This window comes from Rosa chinensis, chromosome 7 (genome assembly GCF_002994745.2).
Source record: "Rosa chinensis cultivar Old Blush chromosome 7, RchiOBHm-V2, whole genome shotgun sequence".
In the NCBI taxonomy this organism is placed as follows: domain Eukaryota; kingdom Viridiplantae; phylum Streptophyta; class Magnoliopsida; order Rosales; family Rosaceae; genus Rosa; species Rosa chinensis.
The window spans coordinates 55,979,360-56,005,294 of NC_037094.1; the positions used below are offsets into that span (position 1 = coordinate 55,979,360).

The 25,935-nt window shown below is 40.4% G+C and overlaps 1 protein-coding gene across 1 annotated transcript; it reads right to left on the reverse strand.

Moving 5' to 3' along the window:
- Window positions 1-2,812: 2,812 nt before the first annotated feature.
- On the reverse strand, window positions 2,813-24,551 carry LOC112178219. The gene is made up of 5 exons (XM_024316402.1): window positions 24,127-24,551; window positions 18,840-19,079; window positions 17,714-18,623; window positions 3,150-3,529; window positions 2,813-3,080 (listed from the first exon to the last, which is right to left on the reverse strand). The coding sequence occupies exons 1-5, from the start codon at window positions 24,549-24,551 to the stop codon at window positions 2,813-2,815; spliced, it is 2,223 nt and encodes a 740-aa protein (XP_024172170.1).
- Between the last annotated feature and the right edge of the window lie 1,384 nt (window positions 24,552-25,935).

Genomic DNA, 25,935 nt, shown 5'->3' on the forward strand with positions numbered 1-25,935 from the left:
TAGGTTCGATCTGAGGACAGTGTGGCAGACTTGCTCACTACATCATTGCCTAAATTCCACTTTCAAGAAACATGTTGGTAGCATCGTTTGCGGAAGTTATCTGAACTCCCATGACCGTAGTCATCAGGGGGAGATGCAAACATCAGGGGGAGATATCTACATGTATATATGGTCTCGAAACGTGAAGGGTTGTTGTGCTCTTTTTCCCCTTCGACTGAGGTTATTTTTGTCCCACATAGTTTTTGTTACTCGGCAAAGTTTTTAATGAGGCAACGAGAGGAGCACCACGTTTGGGCGACACAAAGGGGAGTGTTCAAGTAAATCCAGAATATGTGTCTGGCCCAAACTCTAGGTTACTTGACCTAGTTATAATAGGGTTTTGAATTAGAGATATTCTTGGAGATGTGTCTGGCCCAAACTCTAGGTTACTTGACCTAGTTATAGTAGGGTTTTGAATTAGAGATATTCTTGGAGATATCCGATTAATTATACAATTATCTTTCCTTGTACAACTCGGATTCTATGTCTTGTAATCCTCTATATAAAATGAAAGTACGATTCAATTCTCTCCTAATTCAGTTTTCCTTAAACAATATGTTTAATTTTTATTTTTAATAATTTTTATTTTTAATAAAAAAATGTGATAGTCTAATCGTTTAACAATATAGCATTAATCAATCAAAAACAAAAAGGATAATAATGAATGACCTCCATAACCTAGAGCATCCTAGCTATCATCAACCATCTATAAGACTATAAGTACTGTGAAGATTCTATATTGATCTATCACAAATTTCCGAAGGTATGATAGATTGTAATTTCCCTTGTTGGGATGAAGAACTAACAAAAGAATTATGACTTCAGTAATCAATCCCGCCAGATTAAACAAAATTCCTTATTTGTTAGTGTCCCTGTCATGGTGTTTGCAAACCAACACTTCCACGGTTCCACCACAATGAAATTTTAAAACTTAGGGCATGAATTCATAAAGCTTAGGTAGAAAATTCTCTATATTAATTCTTTGTCTCAAATCTTAATTATGACAATGGCTACATATTATGCATAACTTGGAAGTTGATATATGAAATATGACAAAACAGAAGGAAAAAAAAATTCATCAATGATCATCAGTTCATCACCAACGATTTTCTTACTAGCTATTAATATGCATAGTTAGTCACATGATGTATATCTTATATAATTAAGTCAATTCTTGAGCGAATTGTTAAATTTTTTAATTACCATATATGCCCTCACATAAAATAAGTATTAATAGTCAAATTATTTCTATATGAGGATAAGACAGTTAATAGATTATATCATATTTGAAAAATTTGCAATACCTCCCATAAAAAAATTTATTTTAAAAGCTTCCCCAAAATCAAGAGAGAAATTGCTGTAATTTTTTTAATTAAAAATAAAATAAAATAAAAGTCAATTGACATGTGCGGAGCACATGTAAAGGGGCAAGTATGTATAATCTGCATAAAGAGACATGAATGAAAGTGAACAAAAATTCTCTTGATTTATTAAAAATTCTTATGTATAATCTGCATAAGAATTCCGTTACTTCAATTTTATCAAATTATAGTTGATAAATATTGAAAAGCAAAAATAAATTTTTAGTAACATTGATGTTGCCCCAATAAATAGAAGCAACCATTAGATATTGCGTGAACAGTACTTGTCCTAGTGTCTTAACCACGCTCAGCTAGTGAACTTGCTTTAGGCCTCGTTTGGTTAAATAATTCCTTTGTCTCTCCCATGGGAAGGGAAATTTCAAAAACTTTTCATCCTGATATTTGGTAACATAAGGAAAGTTATCAGGAAAATTTTAAAAAGTTTGTAATTAATGCAATAAAATAATGTGTTGTAAGTAATAAATGCAAGGAAAAAATGAGAGAAAGTAATTTCTTTGGGGTTTGGAAGGAATCACTTTCCCCCTTATTTTCTCTTTATGAAGGAAAATATTACATTTTCTTTTGTATCTCAAATGCAAGAAATGAACAAGTTTTTTTTCCTGATACTTACTTTCCGTGAACCAAACATGGCCTAACAACCGAGAAATGATCCTAGCTAATAGAATAGACATCTCCTCAAACTTGGCCATATAAATTTGCTAGCACCACTAGATAAATTATTCATTCATCCCGTACTACCACATGTTCGTGGTCTAAGACAATTTGATTAGTCATTGGTCTATTTTCCCTTTTTTTTTTCTTTTTTTTTTTTGCCTCATGTATATATCCCTATCGTTCCCCTAGCGATCAAAACCACATACACGTAATAATCATAGACCACACACAATGATTACTCACACCACTAAAACTCTAATTAGCATACATAGTGTCACGGGTCGAACTTTGCAATGCGCAAAGCGAACTGTGCGGCACTTGCTAGCAAGCAAGTCAGCCAAGTGAGTACCTATACTAGTTCACTAGTCCAAACTATGCCTACCAGGAACTCCTCCCCAAAGAGCATATCGGCCTTACATGAACATGACAGGAGGAAACATGAAAAAGGCCGAAGAGACTAATGCTAAAATAAAATAAATTACATAATTTGTAAATTACCAAAACATCCCTAGCACACAAGCAAACTAACCAAAGGCTTGACTAATGACCTTGGACAAGGTTGCTTGCAGCATTACAAGCGCGGCCCTAACATCCTCCCCACTTAAGCTGTCGGCGCTCTCAATGACAGCTTTGGCCTTGAAGTCTTTAATCTTCTGCTGGAACTTCTTCTTCAGGTCGTCAACATTCTCCCAACTGGTTTCTTCATCTCCAAGACCCTTCCACTTGATCAGGAACTGCTAGCATGGGCGCCTTGACACTCTGGTCACTCTCTCTACTAGGATCTCCTCCACTTCTTTCAGCTTGGGTGGTCTGATGTCGACGTGCTCTCGAACAGGCTGGTTGCGTGCTTGATCTTCATGGTCTGGCTGGTGCGGCTTGAGGTTGCTGACGTGGAAGACGGGGTGGACTCTCATCCAGGCGGGAATATCGACTTTGTAGGAGCATTTCCCCACTTTAAAAATGATGGGGAGCGGTCCTTCATACTTCCGGAATAGTCGCTTGTCTCTGGAGCACAGGAACCTGAGTTGTTCCGGGAGCAGATTGACAAGGACCGTGTCTCCTGCTTTAAACTACCTGGGCTTGCGGCCTTCATCTGGCCACTTCTTCATTCTCCCCGCTGCTTTTTCTAGGTAGGCTTGAGCAATCTCGGCATTGGTCTTCCACTCTTTTGTGAAGTTGAAAGCACGCGGATTCGCCCCTTTGTAGACTTCTTGCACAGTATAAGGCAAGAGAGGCTGTTGGCCAGTGACAATTTCAAAAGCACTCTTGTTGGTGGATGAGCTCTTCTTCGAGTTGAAACAAAATTGTGCAACATCTAGCAATTGCGCCCAATTCTGCTGATTGGCATGAACGAAATGGCGCAAGTATTCCTCCAACATCCCGTTGAACCTTTCTGTTTGCCCATCAGTCTGTGGATGATAACTTGAATATATGTTGAGCTCAGACCCGAGCAGCTTGAATAGCTCGGTCCAGAATGTTCCCGTGAACCTAGTATCCCGATCACTGACAATGTTCTGAGGCACACCCCAATACTTCACCACATGTTTGAAGAAGAGGCTTGCTGTGTCTTCCGCCGAGCAATACTTTGGAGTTGCCATAAAGGTGGCATACTTTGAAAACCTGTCAACCACTACCAGGATGCCTGATAAGTCTCCCACCTTCGAGAGGTTAGTAATAAAGTCAAGGGAGACACTCTCCCACGGGTGAGTCGGAATAGACAGTGGTTCCAACAGCCCTGGAGTCTTTTGACGCTCAATCTTGTCTTGCTGGCATGTTAAGCAAGTCTTGGTGTATTCCGTGACATCGTCCCACATTTGGGGCCAATAGCAAACCTACTTGAGAAGTGCGTGGGTTCTCTGCCATCCTGGGTGACCTGCCCACAGGGTGTCGTGACACTCCCTCATGAGCATTCTTCGTAGTCCGTCAGCTCGCAGAACAAACACTCGTCCTCCTTTGGCCATCAATATGTCATCCTCCATCCAAAACCAACGGCTCTTCCCTTCCTTCATTTTTATGAGGGATTGCGCCATGGGATCCTTCTCCAAACTCTCCTTGATACGTTGCTTGATGTCTGTGGCAATGATACTGCTCGACAAAGCGGCCAACACCTTGAGGGTGGCAAGGTCGGCCTTGCGACTTAGAGCATTAGCAACTTGGTTTGTGTGCCCAGCCTTGTGTTTGAACTGGAAGTCGAACTCTGCAAGAAAATCCTGCCACCGAGGTTGCTTTGGAGTTAACTTTGGCTGGGTCAGGAAATGGCTGATGACAGAATTGTCTCTTCACAAGGAACTTTGACCCCAACAAATAGTGTCACCACGTCCTCAAACAGTGAATCACAGCTAGCAACTCTTTCTGTTGAGCCGTGTACTTCCTCTTAGCTTCCGAGAGTTTATAACTTTCATAAGCAACAGGATGCCCCCGTTGCAGCAGAACACCTCCTAAGGCTAAGTCAGAAGCATCTGTCTGAACTTCAAACGGCTGATTCAGGTCAGGTAAGGCAAGGACCGGATCTTCCATCACGGCCTTCTTCAAATCTTGAAAGGCCTTCTCACAATCACTACTCCAGTCCCATGTCACTCCCTTCTTCAAGAGCTCAGTTAAGGGGGTTGTCTTCTTTGAGTAGTTCTCAATGAAACGTCGGTAGTAATTAGCCAACCCAAGAAAAGAACGTAGCTCTTTCACATTCTTAGGGTTTTGCCACTCCTTTATGGCTTCTACTTTCTCCATATCCTCCTGATTTGACCCCTTTCAATAACGTGACCTAGAAACTTAATGGTCACTTGCGCGAAGGAGCACTTCTCGCGCTTGACATAAAACTGATTGTCCCGCAACTGTTGGAACACCAGCTTCAGGTGCTCTACGTGTTCTTTTAGGGTGGGGCTGTATACCACAATGTCATCCAGATAGACTACCACAAACTATCCAAGTACTCATGGAAGACTTGGTTCATCAAGGTGCAGAATGTGGCTGGCGCGTTGGTCAACCCGAACGGCATCACCAGGAACTCGAAGGCGCCATAACGGGTGACGCATGCGGTCTTGGGTTCATCACCTTCTGCAATGCGAACTTGATAGTACCCCGAGCGAAGATCTAGCTTTGTGAAATACTTAGCACCACTGAGTTGGTCAAACAGATCTGCAATCAGAGGGATCGGGTACTTATTGCGCACAGTGACTTTGTTAAGAGCCCGATAGTCCACATACAATCTCCAACTTCCATTGTGCTTCTTTTGAAACAACACTGGCGACCAAAGGGGGCTTTAGATGGCCTAATGAATCCTGCCTTGAGCGGGTCCTCAAGCTGCTTTCGAAGTTCCGACAGTTCTGGGGGAGCCATTCTGTAAGGCACCTTTGCAGGCGGTTTGGCCCCCGGAAGCAGTTCAATCTCATGGTCCACACTCCTTCTTGGAGGTTATTCCTTGGGAAGTTCGGGAGGCATCATCTCTACATAGCTCTCCAATACCCCCTCGATCTCCTTCGGAATCACTTCTCCTTTAATCTCATCCCTTATCAGGGGAACTGCTACATAGGTAGACTCATCACGCTTCACACCTTTCTTGAACTGGAGGGCGGACAAGAGGCTGGGTTCACTTGGTTGTTCGATTCTTGCGGGAACCACGCACGGCCTTTCTCCCATAATGAGCAAGTGTTGGGCATGCACTAGGAATGAGAATGGCTTTGTTCGCTAACAAGAACTCCATTCCTAATATGACATCAAAGTCGTCCATCTGAACAACTACGAGGTCGGTCTTCCCTTGCCAGTGACCCAACTTGAGTGATACCCCTCGAGATAGGCCCGTTGTGGGTGAGGCCTTTGAGTTCACAGCTTTCATGCGGCCCACATCCTTCTCCAACTTCAGCCCCAACCTCCGAGCTTCAGCATCTGACACAAAGTTGTGAGTGGCCCCTGTGTCAACCATCACGCTCTTGGCTCCTTTTCCATTAATACTACCATCTACGAACATCAAGCCTTTAGCTTGGGACTTCTTAGGTGATCGTGGTTGTTTCTCCACGGCACCCAAGAATCTCAAAGGTCCCATGTGACCAGGTTCCTCCTCAGGCTCTTGCTGATCCTCTATTTCCTTCGATTGAATATAAACCTGTAGAGCAAAGAGAGCAGTCTTATGAGGGCATTCATTCACTCTATGAGGTCCTCTTCATAAGAAGCATGCTAGTGGCTTTGGAGCATAGCCCGAGGGATTAAAAGGTTGAGGGGTGAAGACCCCTGTCGAGGCAACAGGCTTGGACGTTGTCGTGTCCCTCGCGTTCACTGTTCTCCTGTCCCCTCCTCCTGAGTTGGAAAATTTGGACTCCGCTCTCCCACTTCTACTCTGTCCGGGCCTTACATTTCTGTTGACATTTGCATTCGAAAACGGCTGAGTCCTCTTAGAAGAGTTCTCTTCGAATGTGTAGTCCGTCAACCTTTCAGATTGTGCGGAGACCAAATCTTGGACCCTCTGCCGCTGAAGTTCTGTCCTCGCCCATGGATTTAAGCCTTCAAGGAAATAGAACAGCCGATCCTTCTCTGACATATCCGAGATGTCAAGTGTGAGCACAGAGAACTTCTTCACAAAGTCTCGGATGTTGTTGGTGTGCTTGAGCTCCCTTAGTGCCGTCTGGCAATGTGTTCGACATTCTCGGGGAAGAACTGAGCTTTGAGCTCCTTCTTAAGGTCTTCCCAAGTGTCTGTGGTGCATACTCCCCTTTGGATGTCATTATACTTGGTTCTCCACCATAGTTTCGCATCTCCCGACAAATACATTTTTGCCATGTTCACCTTCACCTCTTCCGAGTCTGGCTTCACTGCTCGGAAGTATTGCTCCATATCAAATAAGTAATTCTCAAGCTCCTTGGCATCTCGCGCCCTTCCAAATGCTTGAGGTTCCGGTATCTTTACCTTCCTGTAGTCCGTCACAGGTTGGTTTCCCATCGCACGGATGGTCAGGTTGAGCTTGGTACTCATCTCCACCAGCTCGTTCCTGAATGCATCAATGGTGGCTCGGACATCTTCTGCCATATTGTCCATCGTCACCTGGAGCATGTCAAGGGCATCACTCATTGCCCCTATTTGCTCGTTCGAAACGGGAGTTTCTTCCTCATTTCTCTCCCTTCCGCTTCCTCGAGCTTTACATTTTTCAAGGGCCACAACTCGGTCCTTTAGGCTCTCCACCTCTATCATCCGCGCCGCCAACCCATCTAGGTCGACGCGATCCAACACATTAGTGATATCAATCAACCTGTCGGGCACCCCCGCAAGTTCTCCGAGTTGCTGGTCATACCAATCGAATCTTTGTTGGTTTGTCATCTTGCCTGTCATCGTAGTGAGCTTCTTGAGCCGAGTTGGCTTTGATACCAACTGTCACGGGCCGAACTTTGCAATGCTCAAAGCGGACCGTGCAGCACTTGCTAGCAAGCAAGTCAGCCAAGTGAGTACATATACTAGTTCACTAGTCCAAACTATGCCGACTAGGAACTCCTCCCCAAAGAGCATATCGGCCTTACATGAACATGACAGGAGGAAACATGAAAAAGGCCGAGGAGACTAATGCTAAAATAAATAAATTACATAATTTATAAAGGGGAAATTCCCACTTACACATTTTCTAGGGGGGTAATTCCCAATCACCCAAAATATTTTCAAAATACCGAAAAGGGGTACAAGTCCAGCATAATAGCATTTCTCTTTACTGCACCACCGTTTGTCCTTATAATCACATGGTGTTTGTCCACTCTTGTATCAGATTGCATGAGTTTTTGTATGATAGCTCCTTGTAAAAAGAGTTTGCAGAGAGTTTGTTTCCTTTTGCATGAACTTTTGTATATTAGTGCATGTTATTTTGGACTTGTAGTACATGTAGCTTTGGCCTTGTCAGGAGCTCTAGATTGGCAAGCTAGCTGAAGACTAGCATAAGATGTAAAATAGATAGCAAATGGAGTACGTTGGAGAAGAAAAAATCTCAGTACCCATTGCTTTCCTTTGTAAACACTTTCAGTATCAATAAAGCCCTTTGTTCATAATATCATCTGTTCATATACTTTCTACTTATTAACACCACAATCATCCATACATAACCCACAACAATAATCTGTAGCTGTAATATGGAGCAGTAGCTGTTCATGATTAGCAGTAGCTGTGGTGACACTTTATTCATGTTCGTGTGAAGCAAACTAGCATTCAACCAGTGTTTTCTGTTGCAACTCCATAGAAGACTGTACAGTTTGTACTAGCACGTTCAAGTAGGTTCATCTTACTTTTTATTTTCCGGTTTTCTTAGTAGACTTCTAGTCCAAAATAGGGAAACACTGAGATAATTATGCTATTATATTGCTAAACGGACGATCATATTATCTTTAAGGATTCCTGTTTTAATTAACATGCATGCCAAGATAACTAATAAAATTAGTCAGGGAACCTCTGAGTCTAAGAACCTCTGTTTCTGCTCTTGTTTGGCCCAATAGGTTGGCTTTGTATGCAGTTTTAAGCTCTTGTCCATGTTCAAGACTCAATCTTTAATAGATGTTTTGGCATATGTGTAGTTAGGACAGACCTCCTAAAATCTGGTATCAGAGCTTAGTTTAGCATTATAATAATATAGTTATATCAGTAAAGTACCTTGAGGACAGAAGTCATAAACACATCTAGTAAGAAAACAAGAAAAATTTGAACTTGTAATTAAGAGTCAGTATAATCCGACCCTGTATTGGGGGGCAATAGACGACTATTGGAGGCCAATAGACGATTCAGTTATCTTGAAATCTAAACTGTTTGTTACATATATTTAAATCTGTTGTTGTTTTATGATAGATTATCTTAATTTAGAAATCACAGAGCATCAAAAACGTAAAATTACTCTAGATCATAATACTTTAGTTTGTTATTTTCCACAGAAAAATAATAAGCATATTTTACATGGTGAAGAGCATCAACTAATTAATAGTGTCATAGACCTTATAATTAGCCAAGCAGAAAGTATAAAATTAGAACATAGTCAGTATAATCAGAAATTACAGCAAGTATTAGATTATTTTCAGAAAAATTCCCTACAAATAATTAGACAAAATTTAAGTTTTATACAATCACAACTAGAAGATAATAATAGAAATATACAAAGGTTTCCTAGTAGAAAAGAAATAAAAGAGCTTGTAGACATCATTGACAGTAAGCCGAAGCAAGTAGAATTGCAGTCCTTAGAAATTGTAGAACAGCTGAAAATAGAAGTACAGAAAATTAAATTAGTACAAAAAGAATTAACAGAGCAAATAGAAAAATTGCATAGTAAAATAGATAGATTATTAGTTTAATGAATGATTCTAGAAATAATAATAATTACATCAAAGCATTAAAAGAAGTTAGTGAGTTAGAAGAAGAACCAATAGGATTTTTAGACTTTACAACAAGTGTTCCTAGTAATAATATTCCCATAAGGCAAAATAATATTATCCAATTGATAATAAATTTAGCAGAAAAAATAGATCACATAGAAGAACAAATAGCAGAAATTAATCAACTTTTAAATAGCACATCAGCATCATTACTACCATCATTAGTTACTAAATTAGAAAATTTAACATTAGGCACAAGCAATATAAGAAAAAGAAAAATAAACCCTTTTGATAATAGCAAATGGAACTCTTTCGAAGAAAAGGAAAAGAAATAGTAAGAACCGAAGATATATATCCTAGTGAAGAGGAAGCACAAGACTTTCTTAGAAATGGATTTTTAAGATCACAAAGAAATAGACATAATTTATATCAATTAGGAAGATTTGAAAATAGAAATAGCATAGTAAGTAGCATAAGTCAATATGAAATAAGTTGCATAGATAAAGAAATTATACTAAATTTACTTAGTAATTCGGCAATAGAACAACTTAGAAAATCAAACTATTCACAAATTCATATAGGAACTATATTAATCGGAATAGTAGGATTAACTAGAGCACAAGTAGGAACTAAAGCATTAGTATACATATATGATGATAGATGGGATAATCACCAACAAGCAGCCATAGCAACAGCTGAAGTAGACCTTAGCACAAACTTAGCAATTATAGGTTGCATTCCAAATTATGTAATGAATATTAAAGAATTTAGTAAATATATTAAGGTAAGCATTAGAACAAAAAATTATAATATGAAAGGCGATTTTAAAAACTTAAGTGTTAGTTTAATGTATGTAGGAAAAGTGTCAGACAAATTTAACTATAAGTTTAATGTTGAATTCCAAAACTTAGTACAAACTTTTGGAAGTAAACATGTTAATATGATAGAAGCAAAACCAGTAGATAATAGTTTTTTAGAAAGAACTCAATGGTTATTACCTAATTTACATGGATCAAAAAATAAACAACCTGATAAAGCACAAATTTTTGAAAATCACTTAGGAGAAGCATCAGTAAGGTTTAGCAATTATAGACAAATAGAAAATGTAGACGACTTAGAAAGTGAAGCAGAAATTAATATGGGTTTTGATAATTTAGAAATCAATATGATTGAACATAATTTTGATAACATAGTAGATAAATTAATAGAAGACATAGATAATTTGAGTGAAGAACAATACTTAGAAAAATATAAAACTTATGAATTAGGATTACATAGACTAAATGATGAGGAACTGAAGCAACTAATATTAAAAATAGGATTAGAACATATTTTAGGAGAAAAAGAATATAACAATATGTTAATGGAAGTAGAATGTATGCCTGTAGAAGAAACTAGTTCAACAGGAACTTCAAGAATCCATACTGAACCAAGAGTAGGTAGAACCGATCAACAAAATATAAGACCAACTAGCGAACATTATGCAGAAAATAGTAGAACTTATGATTATGAAGAAACTAGACCTAGAAAAAATAGAATACCTTATTCAGGAATAGAACATGTAAACTTAGTAGGAAATATATTAAACATAGATCATGTAGACCCACAAGATTGGGAAAAAACAATAGAAAGATGGGAGAAAGGATGTGTACATGCGGCAATCATGTTAGATTTTAGTAATACAACTGATATGTTAGATTATTTTGAACATACTTTAGATGGAATGGTATTTGATTTCTTTCAAGCATGGAAAGTAAAAAATCCACAACAACATCAAGCAGCAAAAGAAACTTTTAATATAGATACTTTTGTTAAACTTATTAAGTATGAGTTTTTAGATCATAATAGGTTAGATGGTAGAAACGAACAAGAACAAATTAGAGCAATAAGAAATTTAGAGCAATTACAAATTTGTGATTTGCAATACATAGGAGAATATACTACAGATTTTTTTAAATATTTAGGAAGAACAGGTAGGATTAATGACATAAATTTATTAAATACATATATGACTAAAATTAAAGGACCAATAGGAGAAAAAATATGGAGAGAATGGCAAAAACACCCTAGAAAAGATGATATAGCAATAGGATCTAGAACACAACATGTATATGATATATTAAGAGAAGAATGTAGACAATTAAAAGCAAAGAGACAAATTAGAAAACAATTTTACATGAGCTGTAAGAACATAGATTTACCTAAGCAATATGGTTGTCATAGGAAAGATAAGTATAATAAGAAAATTAGACCATATAGAAAGAGCTATAGGAAGAAGTATAGATCATATAAGCAACATAAGACCTTTGACATACAACCTTCAAGAACCTTTAGGAAGAGAAAATACATTCCTAAGCACTTTAGGAAAAGAACCAATAAACCTTGGATTAGAAAATACAAAGCACCAAAAGATAAGAGTACTTGTAAATGTTAATTTTATGGTGAAGTAGGACACATTAGACCTAAATGTCCTAAGTTAGGAAAACAACCTAGAGAAAAAGTACAATTAATTGAGCAATTTAAATTAGAAGAAGATGAAGACTTAGAGTCAATATATAGCTTAGACAACTTAAGTGATAATGAAAGCATTTATAGCATAAATAGCATAGATATGTTATCCGAATCAGAATTAGAGTCAGATTACTCTAGTAATTCAGATAGTGAACTAGATGAAAAAATATGTATGTTTGAGGAAGAACAAGAAGAATTTCAATATGTTAATTTAGGTTGGCCTCAAGAATGTAGTAAATGTAAGAAAGTAGTAGCTGAAAAATATTGTACAAGCAAGATAATATTTTGTAAACCTTGTTATACTAATGAAACCTTAGAGCTAAATTCAATAGAGGACGAAGAAATTAATATGCAAAACATTGGAGAAAATCAGAAAACTAGTTCTTTAATAACTATTAATTGTGAGTTAGAACTATCTAAAGAACATAAGATTTAAACAGTAGGTATGATAGATACAGGTAGCACTAAGAGTGTCATAAAGGAAGAGTTAGTACCAACACAATTTAGGCAAAAACTAGTTAAACCAGTTAGAGTATCACAATTCGATACTAGAACTGTATACTTAACACATTGTATGACTAATATACCTATAAAGATAGAAAGACAATTATTTACCTTACCTTTAACATTTATATCACCCGTAGGATCTTATCAATTTATCTTAGGATTAAACTTTCTTAAAAGCTTACAAGGATTTTTGTATATACCTCCGGATATAACTTTCTTTAAGAAAGGTACAACTACAACTGATCAAAGTAATTTGATAGAAGCTTAATAGCATTAGCATAGAAGAGTCAAGAGAAAATAGCTTTAGAGAAGAAGAAAATCTAGATAACAATGTCGATGAGAAGAATAGTATAGAATATGATGAATCAATCTTTGAACTTGAGTATCCAAAAATAGGAGAAGTAGCTCTAGTAGAACTAAAACAAATAGGTAGACCTAAAACATTAGAAGAATTATTACAATTAGCAGAACAAACTCGAATCATAGGAGAAGATCCCCAACTACATTGGAATAAAAATAAGATTTTAGAAAAATTAGATATAATTAACCCAGATTTAACTATTAAAACAGCAGATATGCCTTGTAATTTATTGGATAAACAAGAATTTGAGCAGCAAATAAAAGAGTTATTAAACCTTAAAGTAATTAGACCTTCTAAATCTAGACATAGGTCAGCAGCCTTTGTAGTTCGAAAGCATTCTGAACTAAAAAGAGGTAAAGCTAGAATAGTTTATAATTATAGGAGACTAAATGACAATACTTATGAAGATAGTTATAAATTACCTAATAAAGATGAGTTAATAAATAAGATTCAAGAGAGTAAATACTTTAGTAAATTTGATTGTAAATCAGGTTTTTGGCAAATTAGATTAGCTGAAGAATCAATAGAATGGACAGCCTTCACTTGTCCAGAAGGACACTTTGAATGGTTAGTCATGCCATTTGGATTGAAAAATGCACCTTCTATTTTTCAAAGAAAAATGGATCAACTTTTGAAGAAGTATGATAGTTTTTGTAGTGTATATGTAGATGATATACTTATACATAGCAAAAATAGAAATGAACATAGAAAACACTTAGAAATAATCTTGCAAGAGTTTATAGATAATGGTATCATTATTAGTAAAAATAAAATAGACTTAGAAAAACAAGATATAGAGTTTTTAGGAATATATATTAAGTCAGGAACTATTCAATTGCAGGAACATATAGCTAAGAAGGTTATAGAATTTCCAGATCGATTAGAGCATAAAAAGCAGTTACAAGCATTTTTAGGATTATTAAATTATGCTAGAAGTTTCATCCCAGATTTAGGAAGAAAAATAGCAGTTTTACATAGTAAGACTAGCAAAACAGGTCAGAAATACTTTAATACAGAAGATATTAAGTTAGTTCAGCAAATTAAACAAGAAATTACACAACTTAAACCTTTAGCACTACCATTAGATAGTAGTTACAAAATAGTAGAAACAGATGCATCAGCATTAGGTTGGGCAGGAATTTTATATCAGAAAAAGTTTAAAGAATTACCAAAGTTTGATGAGCAAATTTGTAGATATGCATAAGGTAAATTTAGTGATATACAATCTCGATTACCAGCCACAGATTTTGTCACGCCCCTGATTTTTTCTTCCAACAATAAAAATCGATATATATAATCCCATAATTATACATGCGTGAATATTCAGTCATCAATACAAATACCTGGAACATCTTTCCCATAAAACAAGTACTTACTGATACACTGAATCATCCAAGATAACATACACTCGCTCCACAGAGTTATATATTATACAAATTTACGAATTTAATTGTCATCACAATAAAACGTAAATGCTCCTCAGAGCTTACTGCATAGCGGAAGTCATATATTGGCAAAGCCAACAAAAAAATTGCTTCCTACCCGTTCTGCTGCCAACAAGCTCCTTCAGCTTCAGCCACGATTTTCCTGACCTGCAGGATTAGCCCCTACACCATATACAATGGTGCACCGGGGTTGCCAAACAACAAACCCGGTAAGCTTCTTCAAGCTCGTATGAGTAACTCATGAACATCAATCAACAACTCACATCAATCTACTTAAGGAAACATGCAGCCATGATTCCTTCTAACATTCCATATCCTTTCCAAAGAAAGGACAACATGTGTCACCGCTATGACCATGCTCTATTTGCTAACTTAACCATCAAGTAGCAATTCAAGTCTCATCTAGACAATTAAAGGAGAATGCCGTCGAAACTCTCCTTTAAGCTGCATACCTATGAGTCTCAAGCAACCTCGACCGTTACTCCCATAAGCTATCATGGCAGATAAACTAGAATTCTATTGAAATTGTAACCACTCGTCCTAACCAGAACGTGATTACCTATTTCCTGCCTTGATCACCATCTGTGATCTGTCACCATCTGAGACATATGATTTCAGACTCCGTCTAGTCAGGGAATCAACATCAAGGTCGCCATCTGCAACCTGTCACCATCTGTGACCTATAATCATTAGACCCCATCTGGTCTCAGCTCAACCATTGATCACCATCTGTGACTCATGATCTTCAGACCCCATCTGGTCATGAAGTCAAACATCAAGGTTACCATCTGCAACCTGTCACCATCTGTGACGTATGATCTTTAGACCCCATCTGGTCTCAGCTCAACCATTGATCACCATCTATCACCATCTGTGACTCATGATCTTCAGACCCCATCTGGTCATGAAATCAACCATCAAGGTCACCGTCTGCAACCTGTCACTATCTATGATCTATCACCATCTGTGACTTAAGATCTTCTTAGACCCTATCTGGTCTTAAGGTCAACGTTAAGTAAGTCGCATCCGACCTAAAAACGTTACAACATCTAGTTTCGGTTTTCCTAATCCCTGCTCACCATCTGTGACCCTTGATACTAAAACCAATACATCTAAAATGAGTCACGCTTGACTCAAATGTAACATCAAGCTCAATACTTTCCAAACAATAGAAAACATCTTTTTCTGTAATATTATTTCCTGAAAAGTCGCATTCAACAATAATATGAACACCATCATGCATATTATTATTCATCACAATCATCCACAAGGATATATATATTTCATCTAAATATATATATGTAGTCATTCGCTCAGGAATGCCTACTAATACCAACTATAGTTTGCAGTTAAATAATTAACGCCAAAACAATAATGGTACTTCTGTTCATAAAGGTCCTTGTGAGATTTACTCACCTCGAAACTCCTGCTGCGTCTTCAACCAAACACAAAGCCGGCAATTCACAAATAATCGTCCACTGTACTTCGTCAAGCACCTATTCACATACGTTTCCAATTTAGTGACGATTTACATTTGATTTAAGTTCGAAAACCCTCTGTTTTGAACTAAAACCCTCAAAGTGGCGCCAATCGAGGCAAAACCACATCCGAGACCTCCCAAGGTCTCCGGAATACGCCCACGATCGATGTGACCAAACCACAAGTCGATCGGACGCTCGAATCCTCACGGATCGAATAAATCGATCGGTATGAAACTGTAAAAATCATAACAATTTCATACGAACTCCAAAATTTGCATATTATATATCGAAACGCTCGTATCGACGAGTAGAAGACATATAATACCAGAAACAGTTCCTTAAGTGGCCGGAACGCCGCCGGAACGCCACCACAGACGGTGGTGCACCGCCGCCGGCCAAAAACTCATTATTTCACAAAACTCCCAACATCAAAAAGCTTCATCTAAGCATGCTTGTGAACTTTCATAACTGGATCGAAGTCAGAAAACAAGCTTAAGGGATCGAAAACTACCTCACAAGCCGTGAACAGTAATCCCAACTGAGTTGATCGAATTTTCACGTGAATCGATCCAAACAACCACCAAGGATCGATCGGCGAGGAAGTTCTGAGTTCAACCAAGAAAAATCGAAGCCGTGTCGACGTCGGAACTGTGTTTTCCGGCCGGGTCCGATTTCTCCAGTCTGCACCGCCTTGAACTGCCACCGAGACGGAGAATCGCCGTAAGAGAACACCAGAGGGATGACCAGACGGAGGAGGCGACCCTGCTGGCCAAGTTTCAAGGCCGGAGACCGCCGCAGTTGGCCGGAAAAGTCGGGTCGGATCGGCCGGGTTCGGGTCGGGTCAGGCGGTTTTCTTCGATACTGAGGGAGCGGACGAGAGAGAAGAGAGAGAGAGGGAGTGGCTTCCGGAAAAGGAAAATGAGGAAATGAATATATTTTCTGATTTTTCCTTTATATACTAAAACGGAAACTTCTTCCAATAGCCATAACTTCCTCATACGGACTCCGATTCACGCGTTCCGCATGTCCACGAACTCGTATCGACGCGCTCTACGACTTTCATGAAGGAAGTTTTCCGAGAATCCCAACATATAAAAAGTCAAACTTCACACGACCCCCTAAACTGTGAAATTCAAATATTTATACGTACGAAAACCATTCCACTCCACGTACAACCTACGAATAAAGCATAATAACAAATACTCGTACAACTGGTCCATTATTAAATACCAAATTTAAATAACAGAAAACCAGGTCATCACAGTCTACCCTCCTTAAAGGAATTTCGTCCCGAAATTCCCGCTTGCTCATCAACAAACAACTGTGGGTACTTCGCTCTCATATCTGACTCCAACTCCCAAGAAGCATCACCCTCGTCATGGTGACTCCACAATACCTTGACCAAGTCAACTTCTTTCCTTCGAAGTTGCTTTGTTGACCTATCCAAAATTCGAACAGGTTCAACAACAAAGGTCGTATCCGCATGCACCTCAATCGTACCATAATCAATCACATGTGACTCATCCTGAACATACTTCCTCAACATAGACACATGGAAAACATACTCTGCCACGTCCTTTTTCATTCCATTCCACCAGAATTGCCTTCGCAAATCCCGATACATCTTAGTGCTTCCAGGGTGCACAATATACCGCGATCGATGCCCCTGACGAAGAATCTCTCCCCTGAGGTCAACACGATCCGGAACATACAACCTATGGTTCAATCTCAAACCACCATCTACTCCCACCGTCCACTCACATGGAACATCAATGGGTACGTCTGCAGCTAACTCTGCCAACTTCGCGCGTGAGAACTCATCCTCTTTCTGACCTTGAATGATCCTGGAAATCAGGGCAGGCTGTACCGTGATACTTCCAAGGAAACTTCCATTCTCAACTCTTGCTTGCACAAGGTCAAACTCAGATGCAGTCTCCAACATAAGCCATTCCTGAACCATAATAGAAGCAACAATACCTCTGGGCTTTCTACTCAAAGCATCCGCCACCACATTGGCCTTTCCTGGATGATACTCCAAGGTGAAATCATAGTCCTTTATGAGTTCCATCCACCTTCTCTGTCTCATGTTCAACTCCTTCTGAGAGAACAGATACTTCAAACTCTTATGATCCGAAAAGAGTTCGAACTTCTCCCCATACAAGTAATGCCTCCAAATCTTCAAGGCAAACACAACAGCAGCCAACTCCAAATCATGAGTGGGGTAATTACGCTCATGCACCTTCAACTGTCTAGAACCATAAGCGACAACACCTCCATGCTGCATCAATACACATCCCAAACCTTGATGAGACGCATCACTATAGATGACTAAGCCGCCACCGCTTGTGGGAATAGTCAACACTGGGGCTGAGGTCAATCTAGCCTTCAACTCGTTGAATGCTCGTTCACATTCCTCAGTCCACACAAACTGGACATTCTTCCTGGTCAACTTGGTCAAAGCCGAAGCAATACTAGAAAATCCCTCAATGAATCTCCGATAATAACCTGCCAAACCCAGGAAACTACGTACCTCAGTAACTGTAGTGGGTTGGCCCCAGTTCATCACTGCTTCCACCTTAGAAGGATCCACAGAGATTCCATCCTTCGAAATCACATGACCAAGGAACTTGATCTCCCTTTGCCAAAATTCGCACTTCTTGAATTTCGCAAACAATTCCTTTTCTCTCAAAAGTTGTAGCACAATCCACAGATGCTGATCATGGTCCTCCAACGTCTTGGAATAAACCAAAATATCATCCACGAACACTACCACAAACTTATCCAAGTACGGACTGAACATACGGTTCATCAAGTCCATAAAGGCTGCAGGTGCATTGGTTAAACCAAAAGGCATGACAACAAACTCAAAGTGTCCATACCTAGTCCTAAAAGCAGTCTTAGGAACATCATCATCTTTCACCCTCAACTGGTGATATCCGGATCTCAAATCGATCTTCGAGAATACAGCAGCTTCCTTAAGCTGGTCGAACAAGTCATCAATCCTAGGTAAAGGGTACCTATTCTTAATCGTCACCTTGTTCAACTGCCGATAATCCACACACAACCTTAGTGAACCATCCTTCTTCTTCGCAAACACCACAGGTGCACCCCAAGGAGAAGCACTAGGTCTAATGAACCCTTGCTCAAGTAAACCATCAATTTGCTCCTTCAACTCTTTAAGTTCAGTTGGTGCCATCCGAAATGGTGCCATAGATACAGGTGCAGTACCTGGTATCACATCGATAGCAAAATCCACTTCCCTCCTCGGAGGTAATCCTGGTATCTCCTGAAATACATCACTGTACTCGGAAACCACAGAAATTTCTGCCATAACCGCCGTACAACTCACAGACTCCACATGAGCTAAGAATCCTGCCCTTAAAGCAGTATCTGACCTAAGACACCGATAACGAAACACCGGCTGCCCAGGTATATGAAATGACACTACCATTTCAAAGCAATCAATCATAGCATGGTTTGGCCTCAGCCAATCAATACCCAAAATGACATCATACTTATGATCTGCTAATACAATCAAGGCCGCGGTAAACTCCTTACCACCAATCACAATTGGACAAGCATCACAAAACTTATCAAGCTCAAGGGAAACACCAAGTGGGGAAATAACACACAAGGATCTAGCAAGAGGCCTAGGAGTTAAACCTAACATATCAACCACAGAACTAGATATGAAAGAGTGGGACGCTCCCGTATCAAATAACACCCTAGCAAAGAAATCAAATAAGGATAAGGTACCTTCCACTCCGGCATTCTGCTGACCAATAGCAAACACCCTAGCATTTCCCGGAGGTAGATGCCTCTGCTGATTTCCTTGTCCCCTACGCTGCTGGGTACAATCCCTTGAGAAGTGCCCCGTCTGGCCACATGTGAAGCATGCCAAGTTCTTAGGTTTCGTGCAATCTCGAGCAACATGGCCCATCTCATTGCAATTGAAACACTTCGGGTTCGCCACTGGCCTATTAGGTGCAACCCTAGCAGGTGCAGCTGCAGCCCTAGCTGGTGCCTGCTGATTAGTCCTCTGTCTCTTCCAGAATCCACCTCGATTCCCAGATGCTTTACTGCTCCCCGCAGTTGCCTTTCCCTTTCTTTGGAAATCCCTCTCAGCTGATTCGTGTTCTTGGAGAGTCAAGTTCTCCTGCTCAATGGCCATAGCCTTAACGAAAATGAGCTCCACCGTCTTCAGTTCCAGAACAGCGACATCGCGCCGGATTGAAGCATTCAGTCCCCACTGAAACTTTATAGCTAAGCTCTCAGCATCCATCTGCCTCACAAAGCGATACAACCTTGAGAACTCAGCTTCATACTCCCTCACACTCTTAGTCCCTTGGACTAACGAGATGAATTCCCTTTCCATCTGCTCCCTCACTGAAGGCGGAAAGTACTTCTTCCTGAACAGTTCCACAAAACCGTCCCAGGTCATGGCGGACACATCCATCACCCTCTGTGTGCCATTCCACCAAACCCGTGCATCGCCTTGGAGCATAAATGTGGAAATCTTCCTCTTCTCAATGTCGCCACAAACGACCATCTCGAAGTAGGTCTTCATATTCTCAATCCATTGGTCTGCCAACATGTGATCCGTACCTCCCTGAAATGGAACTCCTCCCAATCTCGAAATCTCCTTTGCCAACTTCGACAAACGAGTAGGATCTACAACGTTAGCAACCTCCACCACAGGTGGAACAGGCAACTCAACATTTGATGCCTCCACATCATTCTCAAACATCTCCTCAACAGGAGGAGGAATCCCGCCTCTACCTCGGGCTCTACCTCTGCCTCTGGGTCTACCTCGACCCCTAGCTCTGCCTCCTCGAGGGTCCATCACCTAAGGAGTATAACAACATGTGGTTAATACATGTATAACTCTCAAACACAAGTATAAGTCAACGCTATGACTCAATCAACCACAATGCTACGTCAAGGATACAATTCCATCCCCTACGTAAATCTTGAGTTAGACTAAAGGTCATCATTCCTTAAAAGTCTTTAACTCATAGAAGCTACATCTAGCTCCTACACTTCCTTCCCTAAGTCGACACTACCCTGACGACTCACATCCTACCGTTCACTACATACCCAATGACTATATCAATACCGAAGAGCATATGATGGGGATCCGCTGCAGACGGGCCATCACTCGAGGAGTATTGATTGTGTCACCAAATATGTACCTTACGCTCTGATACCAATCTGTCACGCCCCTGATTTTTTCTTCCAACAATAAAAATCGATATATATAATCCCATAATTATACATGCGTGAATATTCAGTCATCAATACAAATACCTGGAACATCTTTCCCATAAAACAAGTACTTACTGATACACTGAATCATCCAAGATAACATACACTCGCTCCACAGAGTTATATATTATACAAATTTACGAATTTAATTGTCATCACAATAAAACGTAAATGCTCCTCAGAGCTTACTGCATAGCGGAAGTCATATATTGGCAAAGCCAACAAAAAAATTGCTTCCTACCCGTTCTGCTGCCAACAAGCTCCTTCAGCTTCAGCCACGATTTTCCTGACCTGCAGGATTAGCCCCTACACCATATACAATGGTGCACCGGGGTTGCCAAACAACAAACCCGGTAAGCTTCTTCAAGCTCGTATGAGTAACTCATGAACATCAATCAACAACTCACATCAATCTACTTAAGGAAACATGCAGCCATGATTCCTTCTAACATTCCATATCCTTTCCAAAGAAAGGACAACATGTGTCACCGCTATGACCATGCTCTATTTGCTAACTTAACCATCAAGTAGCAATTCAAGTCTCATCTAGACAATTAAAGGAGAATGCCGTCGAAACTCTCCTTTAAGCTGCATACCTATGAGTCTCAAGCAACCTCGACCGTTACTCCCATAAGCTATCATGGCAGATAAACTAGAATTCTATTGAAATTGTAACCACTCGTCCTAACCAGAACGTGATTACCTATTTCCTGCCTTGATCACCATCTGTGATCTGTCACCATCTGAGACATATGATTTCAGACTCCGTCTAGTCAGGGAATCAACATCAAGGTCGCCATCTGCAACCTGTCACCATCTGTGACCTATAATCATTAGACCCCATCTGGTCTCAGCTCAACCATTGATCACCATCTGTGACTCATGATCTTCAGACCCCATCTGGTCATGAAGTCAAACATCAAGGTTACCATCTGCAACCTGTCACCATCTGTGACGTATGATCTTTAGACCCCATCTGGTCTCAGCTCAACCATTGATCACCATCTATCACCATCTGTGACTCATGATCTTCAGACCCCATCTGGTCATGAAATCAACCATCAAGGTCACCGTCTGCAACCTGTCACTATCTATGATCTATCACCATCTGTGACTTAAGATCTTCTTAGACCCTATCTGGTCTTAAGGTCAACGTTAAGTAAGTCGCATCCGACCTAAAAACGTTACAACATCTAGTTTCGGTTTTCCTAATCCCTGCTCACCATCTGTGACCCTTGATACTAAAACCAATACATCTAAAATGAGTCACGCTTGACTCAAATGTAACATCAAGCTCAATACTTTCCAAACAATAGAAAACATCTTTTTCTGTAATATTATTTCCTGAAAAGTCGCATTCAACAATAATATGAACACCATCATGCATATTATTATTCATCACAATCATCCACAAGGATATATATATTTCATCTAAATATATATATGTAGTCATTCGCTCAGGAATGCCTACTAATACCAACTATAGTTTGCAGTTAAATAATTAACGCCAAAACAATAATGGTACTTCTGTTCATAAAGGTCCTTGTGAGATTTACTCACCTCGAAACTCCTGCTGCGTCTTCAACCAAACACAAAGCCGGCAATTCACAAATAATCGTCCACTGTACTTCGTCAAGCACCTATTCACATACGTTTCCAATTTAGTGACGATTTACATTTGATTTAAGTTCGAAAACCCTCTGTTTTGAACTAAAACCCTCAAAGTGGCGCCAATCGAGGCAAAACCACATCCGAGACCTCCCAAGGTCTCCGGAATACGCCCACGATCGATGTGACCAAACCACAAGTCGATCGGACGCTCGAATCCTCACGGATCGAATAAATCGATCGGTATGAAACTGTAAAAATCATAACAATTTCATACGAACTCCAAAATTTGCATATTATATATCGAAACGCTCGTATCGACGAGTAGAAGACATATAATACCAGAAACAGTTCCTTAAGTGGCCGGAACGCCGCCGGAACGCCACCACAGACGGTGGTGCATCGCCGCCGGCCAAAAACTCATTATTTCACAAAACTCCCAACATCAAAAAGCTTCATCTAAGCATGCTTGTGAACTTTCATAACTGGATCGAAGTCAGAAAACAAGCTTAAGGGATCGAAAACTACCTCACAAGCCGTGAACAGTAATCCCAACTGAGTTGATCGAATTTTCACGTGAATCGATCCAAACAACCACCAAGGATCGATCGGCGAGGAAGTTCTGAGTTCAACCAAGAAAAATCGAAGCCGTGTCGACGTCGAACTGTGTTTTCCGGCCGGGTCCGATTTCTCCAGTCTGCACCGCCTTGAACTGCCACCGAGACGGAGAATCGCCGTAAGAGAACACCAGAGGGATGACCAGACGGAGGAGGCGACCCTGCTGGCCAAGTTTCAAGGCCGGAGACCGCCGCAGTTGGCCGGAAAAGTCGGGTCGGATCGGCCGGGTTCGGGTCGGGTCAGGCGGTTTTCTTCGATACTGAGGGAGCGGACGAGAGAGAAGAGAGAGAGAGGGAGTGGCTTCCGGAAAAGGAAAATGAGGAAATGAATATATTTTCTGATTTTTCCTTTATATACTAAAACGGAAACTTCTTCCAATAGCCATAACTTCCTCATACGGACTCCGATTCACGCGTTCCGCATGTCCACGAACTCGTATCGACGCGCTCTACGACTTTCATGAAGGAAGTTTTCCGAGAATCCCAACATATAAAAAGTCAAACTTCACACGACCCCCTAAACTGTGAAATTCAAATATTTATACGTACGAAAACCATTCCACTCCACGTACAACCTACGAATAAAGCATAATAACAAATACTCGTACAACTGGTCCATTATTAAATACCAAATTTAAATAACAGAAAACCAGGTCATCACAGTCTACCCTCCTTAAAGGAATTTCGTCCCGAAATTCCCGCTTGCTCATCAACAAACAACTGTGGGTACTTCGCTCTCATATCTGACTCCAACTCCCAAGAAGCATCACCCTCGTCATGGTGACTCCACAATACCTTGACCAAGTCAACTTCTTTCCTTCGAAGTTGCTTTGTTGACCTATCCAAAATTCGAACAGGTTCAACAACAAAGGTCGTATCCGCATGCACCTCAATCGTACCATAATCAATCACATGTGACTCATCCTGAACATACTTCCTCAACATAGACACATGGAAAACATACTCTGCCACGTCCTTTTTCATTCCATTCCACCAGAATTGCCTTCGCAAATCCCGATACATCTTAGTGCTTCCAGGGTGCACAATATACCGCGATCGATGCCCCTGACGAAGAATCTCTCCCCTGAGGTCAACACGATCCGGAACATACAACCTATGGTTCAATCTCAAACCACCATCTACTCCCACCGTCCACTCACATGGAACATCAATGGGTACGTCTGCAGCTAACTCTGCCAACTTCGCGCGTGAGAACTCATCCTCTTTCTGACCTTGAATGATCCTGGAAATCAGGGCAGGCTGTACCGTGATACTTCCAAGGAAACTTCCATTCTCAACTCTTGCTTGCACAAGGTCAAACTCAGATGCAGTCTCCAACATAAGCCATTCCTGAACCATAATAGAAGCAACAATACCTCTGGGCTTTCTACTCAAAGCATCCGCCACCACATTGGCCTTTCCTGGATGATACTCCAAGGTGAAATCATAGTCCTTTATGAGTTCCATCCACCTTCTCTGTCTCATGTTCAACTCCTTCTGAGAGAACAGATACTTCAAACTCTTATGATCCGAAAAGAGTTCGAACTTCTCCCCATACAAGTAATGCCTCCAAATCTTCAAGGCAAACACAACAGCAGCCAACTCCAAATCATGAGTGGGGTAATTACGCTCATGCACCTTCAACTGTCTAGAACCATAAGCGACAACACCTCCATGCTGCATCAATACACATCCCAAACCTTGATGAGACGCATCACTATAGATGACTAAGCCGCCACCGCTTGTGGGAATAGTCAACACTGGGGCTGAGGTCAATCTAGCCTTCAACTCGTTGAATGCTCGTTCACATTCCTCAGTCCACACAAACTGGACATTCTTCCTGGTCAACTTGGTCAAAGCCGAAGCAATACTAGAAAATCCCTCAATGAATCTCCGATAATAACCTGCCAAACCCAGGAAACTACGTACCTCAGTAACTGTAGTGGGTTGGCCCCAGTTCATCACTGCTTCCACCTTAGAAGGATCCACAGAGATTCCATCCTTCGAAATCACATGACCAAGGAACTTGATCTCCCTTTGCCAAAATTCGCACTTCTTGAATTTCGCAAACAATTCCTTTTCTCTCAAAAGTTGTAGCACAATCCACAGATGCTGATCATGGTCCTCCAACGTCTTGGAATAAACCAAAATATCATCCACGAACACTACCACAAACTTATCCAAGTACGGACTGAACATACGGTTCATCAAGTCCATAAAGGCTGCAGGTGCATTGGTTAAACCAAAAGGCATGACAACAAACTCAAAGTGTCCATACCTAGTCCTAAAAGCAGTCTTAGGAACATCATCATCTTTCACCCTCAACTGGTGATATCCGGATCTCAAATCGATCTTCGAGAATACAGCAGCTTCCTTAAGCTGGTCGAACAAGTCATCAATCCTAGGTAAAGGGTACCTATTCTTAATCGTCACCTTGTTCAACTGCCGATAATCCACACACAACCTTAGTGAACCATCCTTCTTCTTCGCAAACACCACAGGTGCACCCCAAGGAGAAGCACTAGGTCTAATGAACCCTTGCTCAAGTAAACCATCAATTTGCTCCTTCAACTCTTTAAGTTCAGTTGGTGCCATCCGAAATGGTGCCATAGATACAGGTGCAGTACCTGGTATCACATCGATAGCAAATCCACTTCCCTCCTCGGAGGTAATCCTGGTATCTCCTGAAATACATCACTGTACTCGGAAACCACAGAAATTTCTGCCATAACCGCCGTACAAC

Coding starts and splice junctions, on each gene's coding strand:
- LOC112178219 (XM_024316402.1), bottom strand. CDS start 24,551: ATGGTTCAGGAATGGCTTATGTTGGAGACTGCATCTGAGTTTGACCTT. Junction 3,530..17,713: donor ATCATCCAGGAAAGGCCAAT/GTGGTGGCGGAT, acceptor GAGCTATTCAAG/CTGCTCGGGTCTGAGCTCAA. Junction 3,081..3,149: donor GATGAAGGCCGCAAGCCCAG/GTAGTTTAAAGC, acceptor CCTGTGCTCCAG/AGACAAGCGACTATTCCGGA.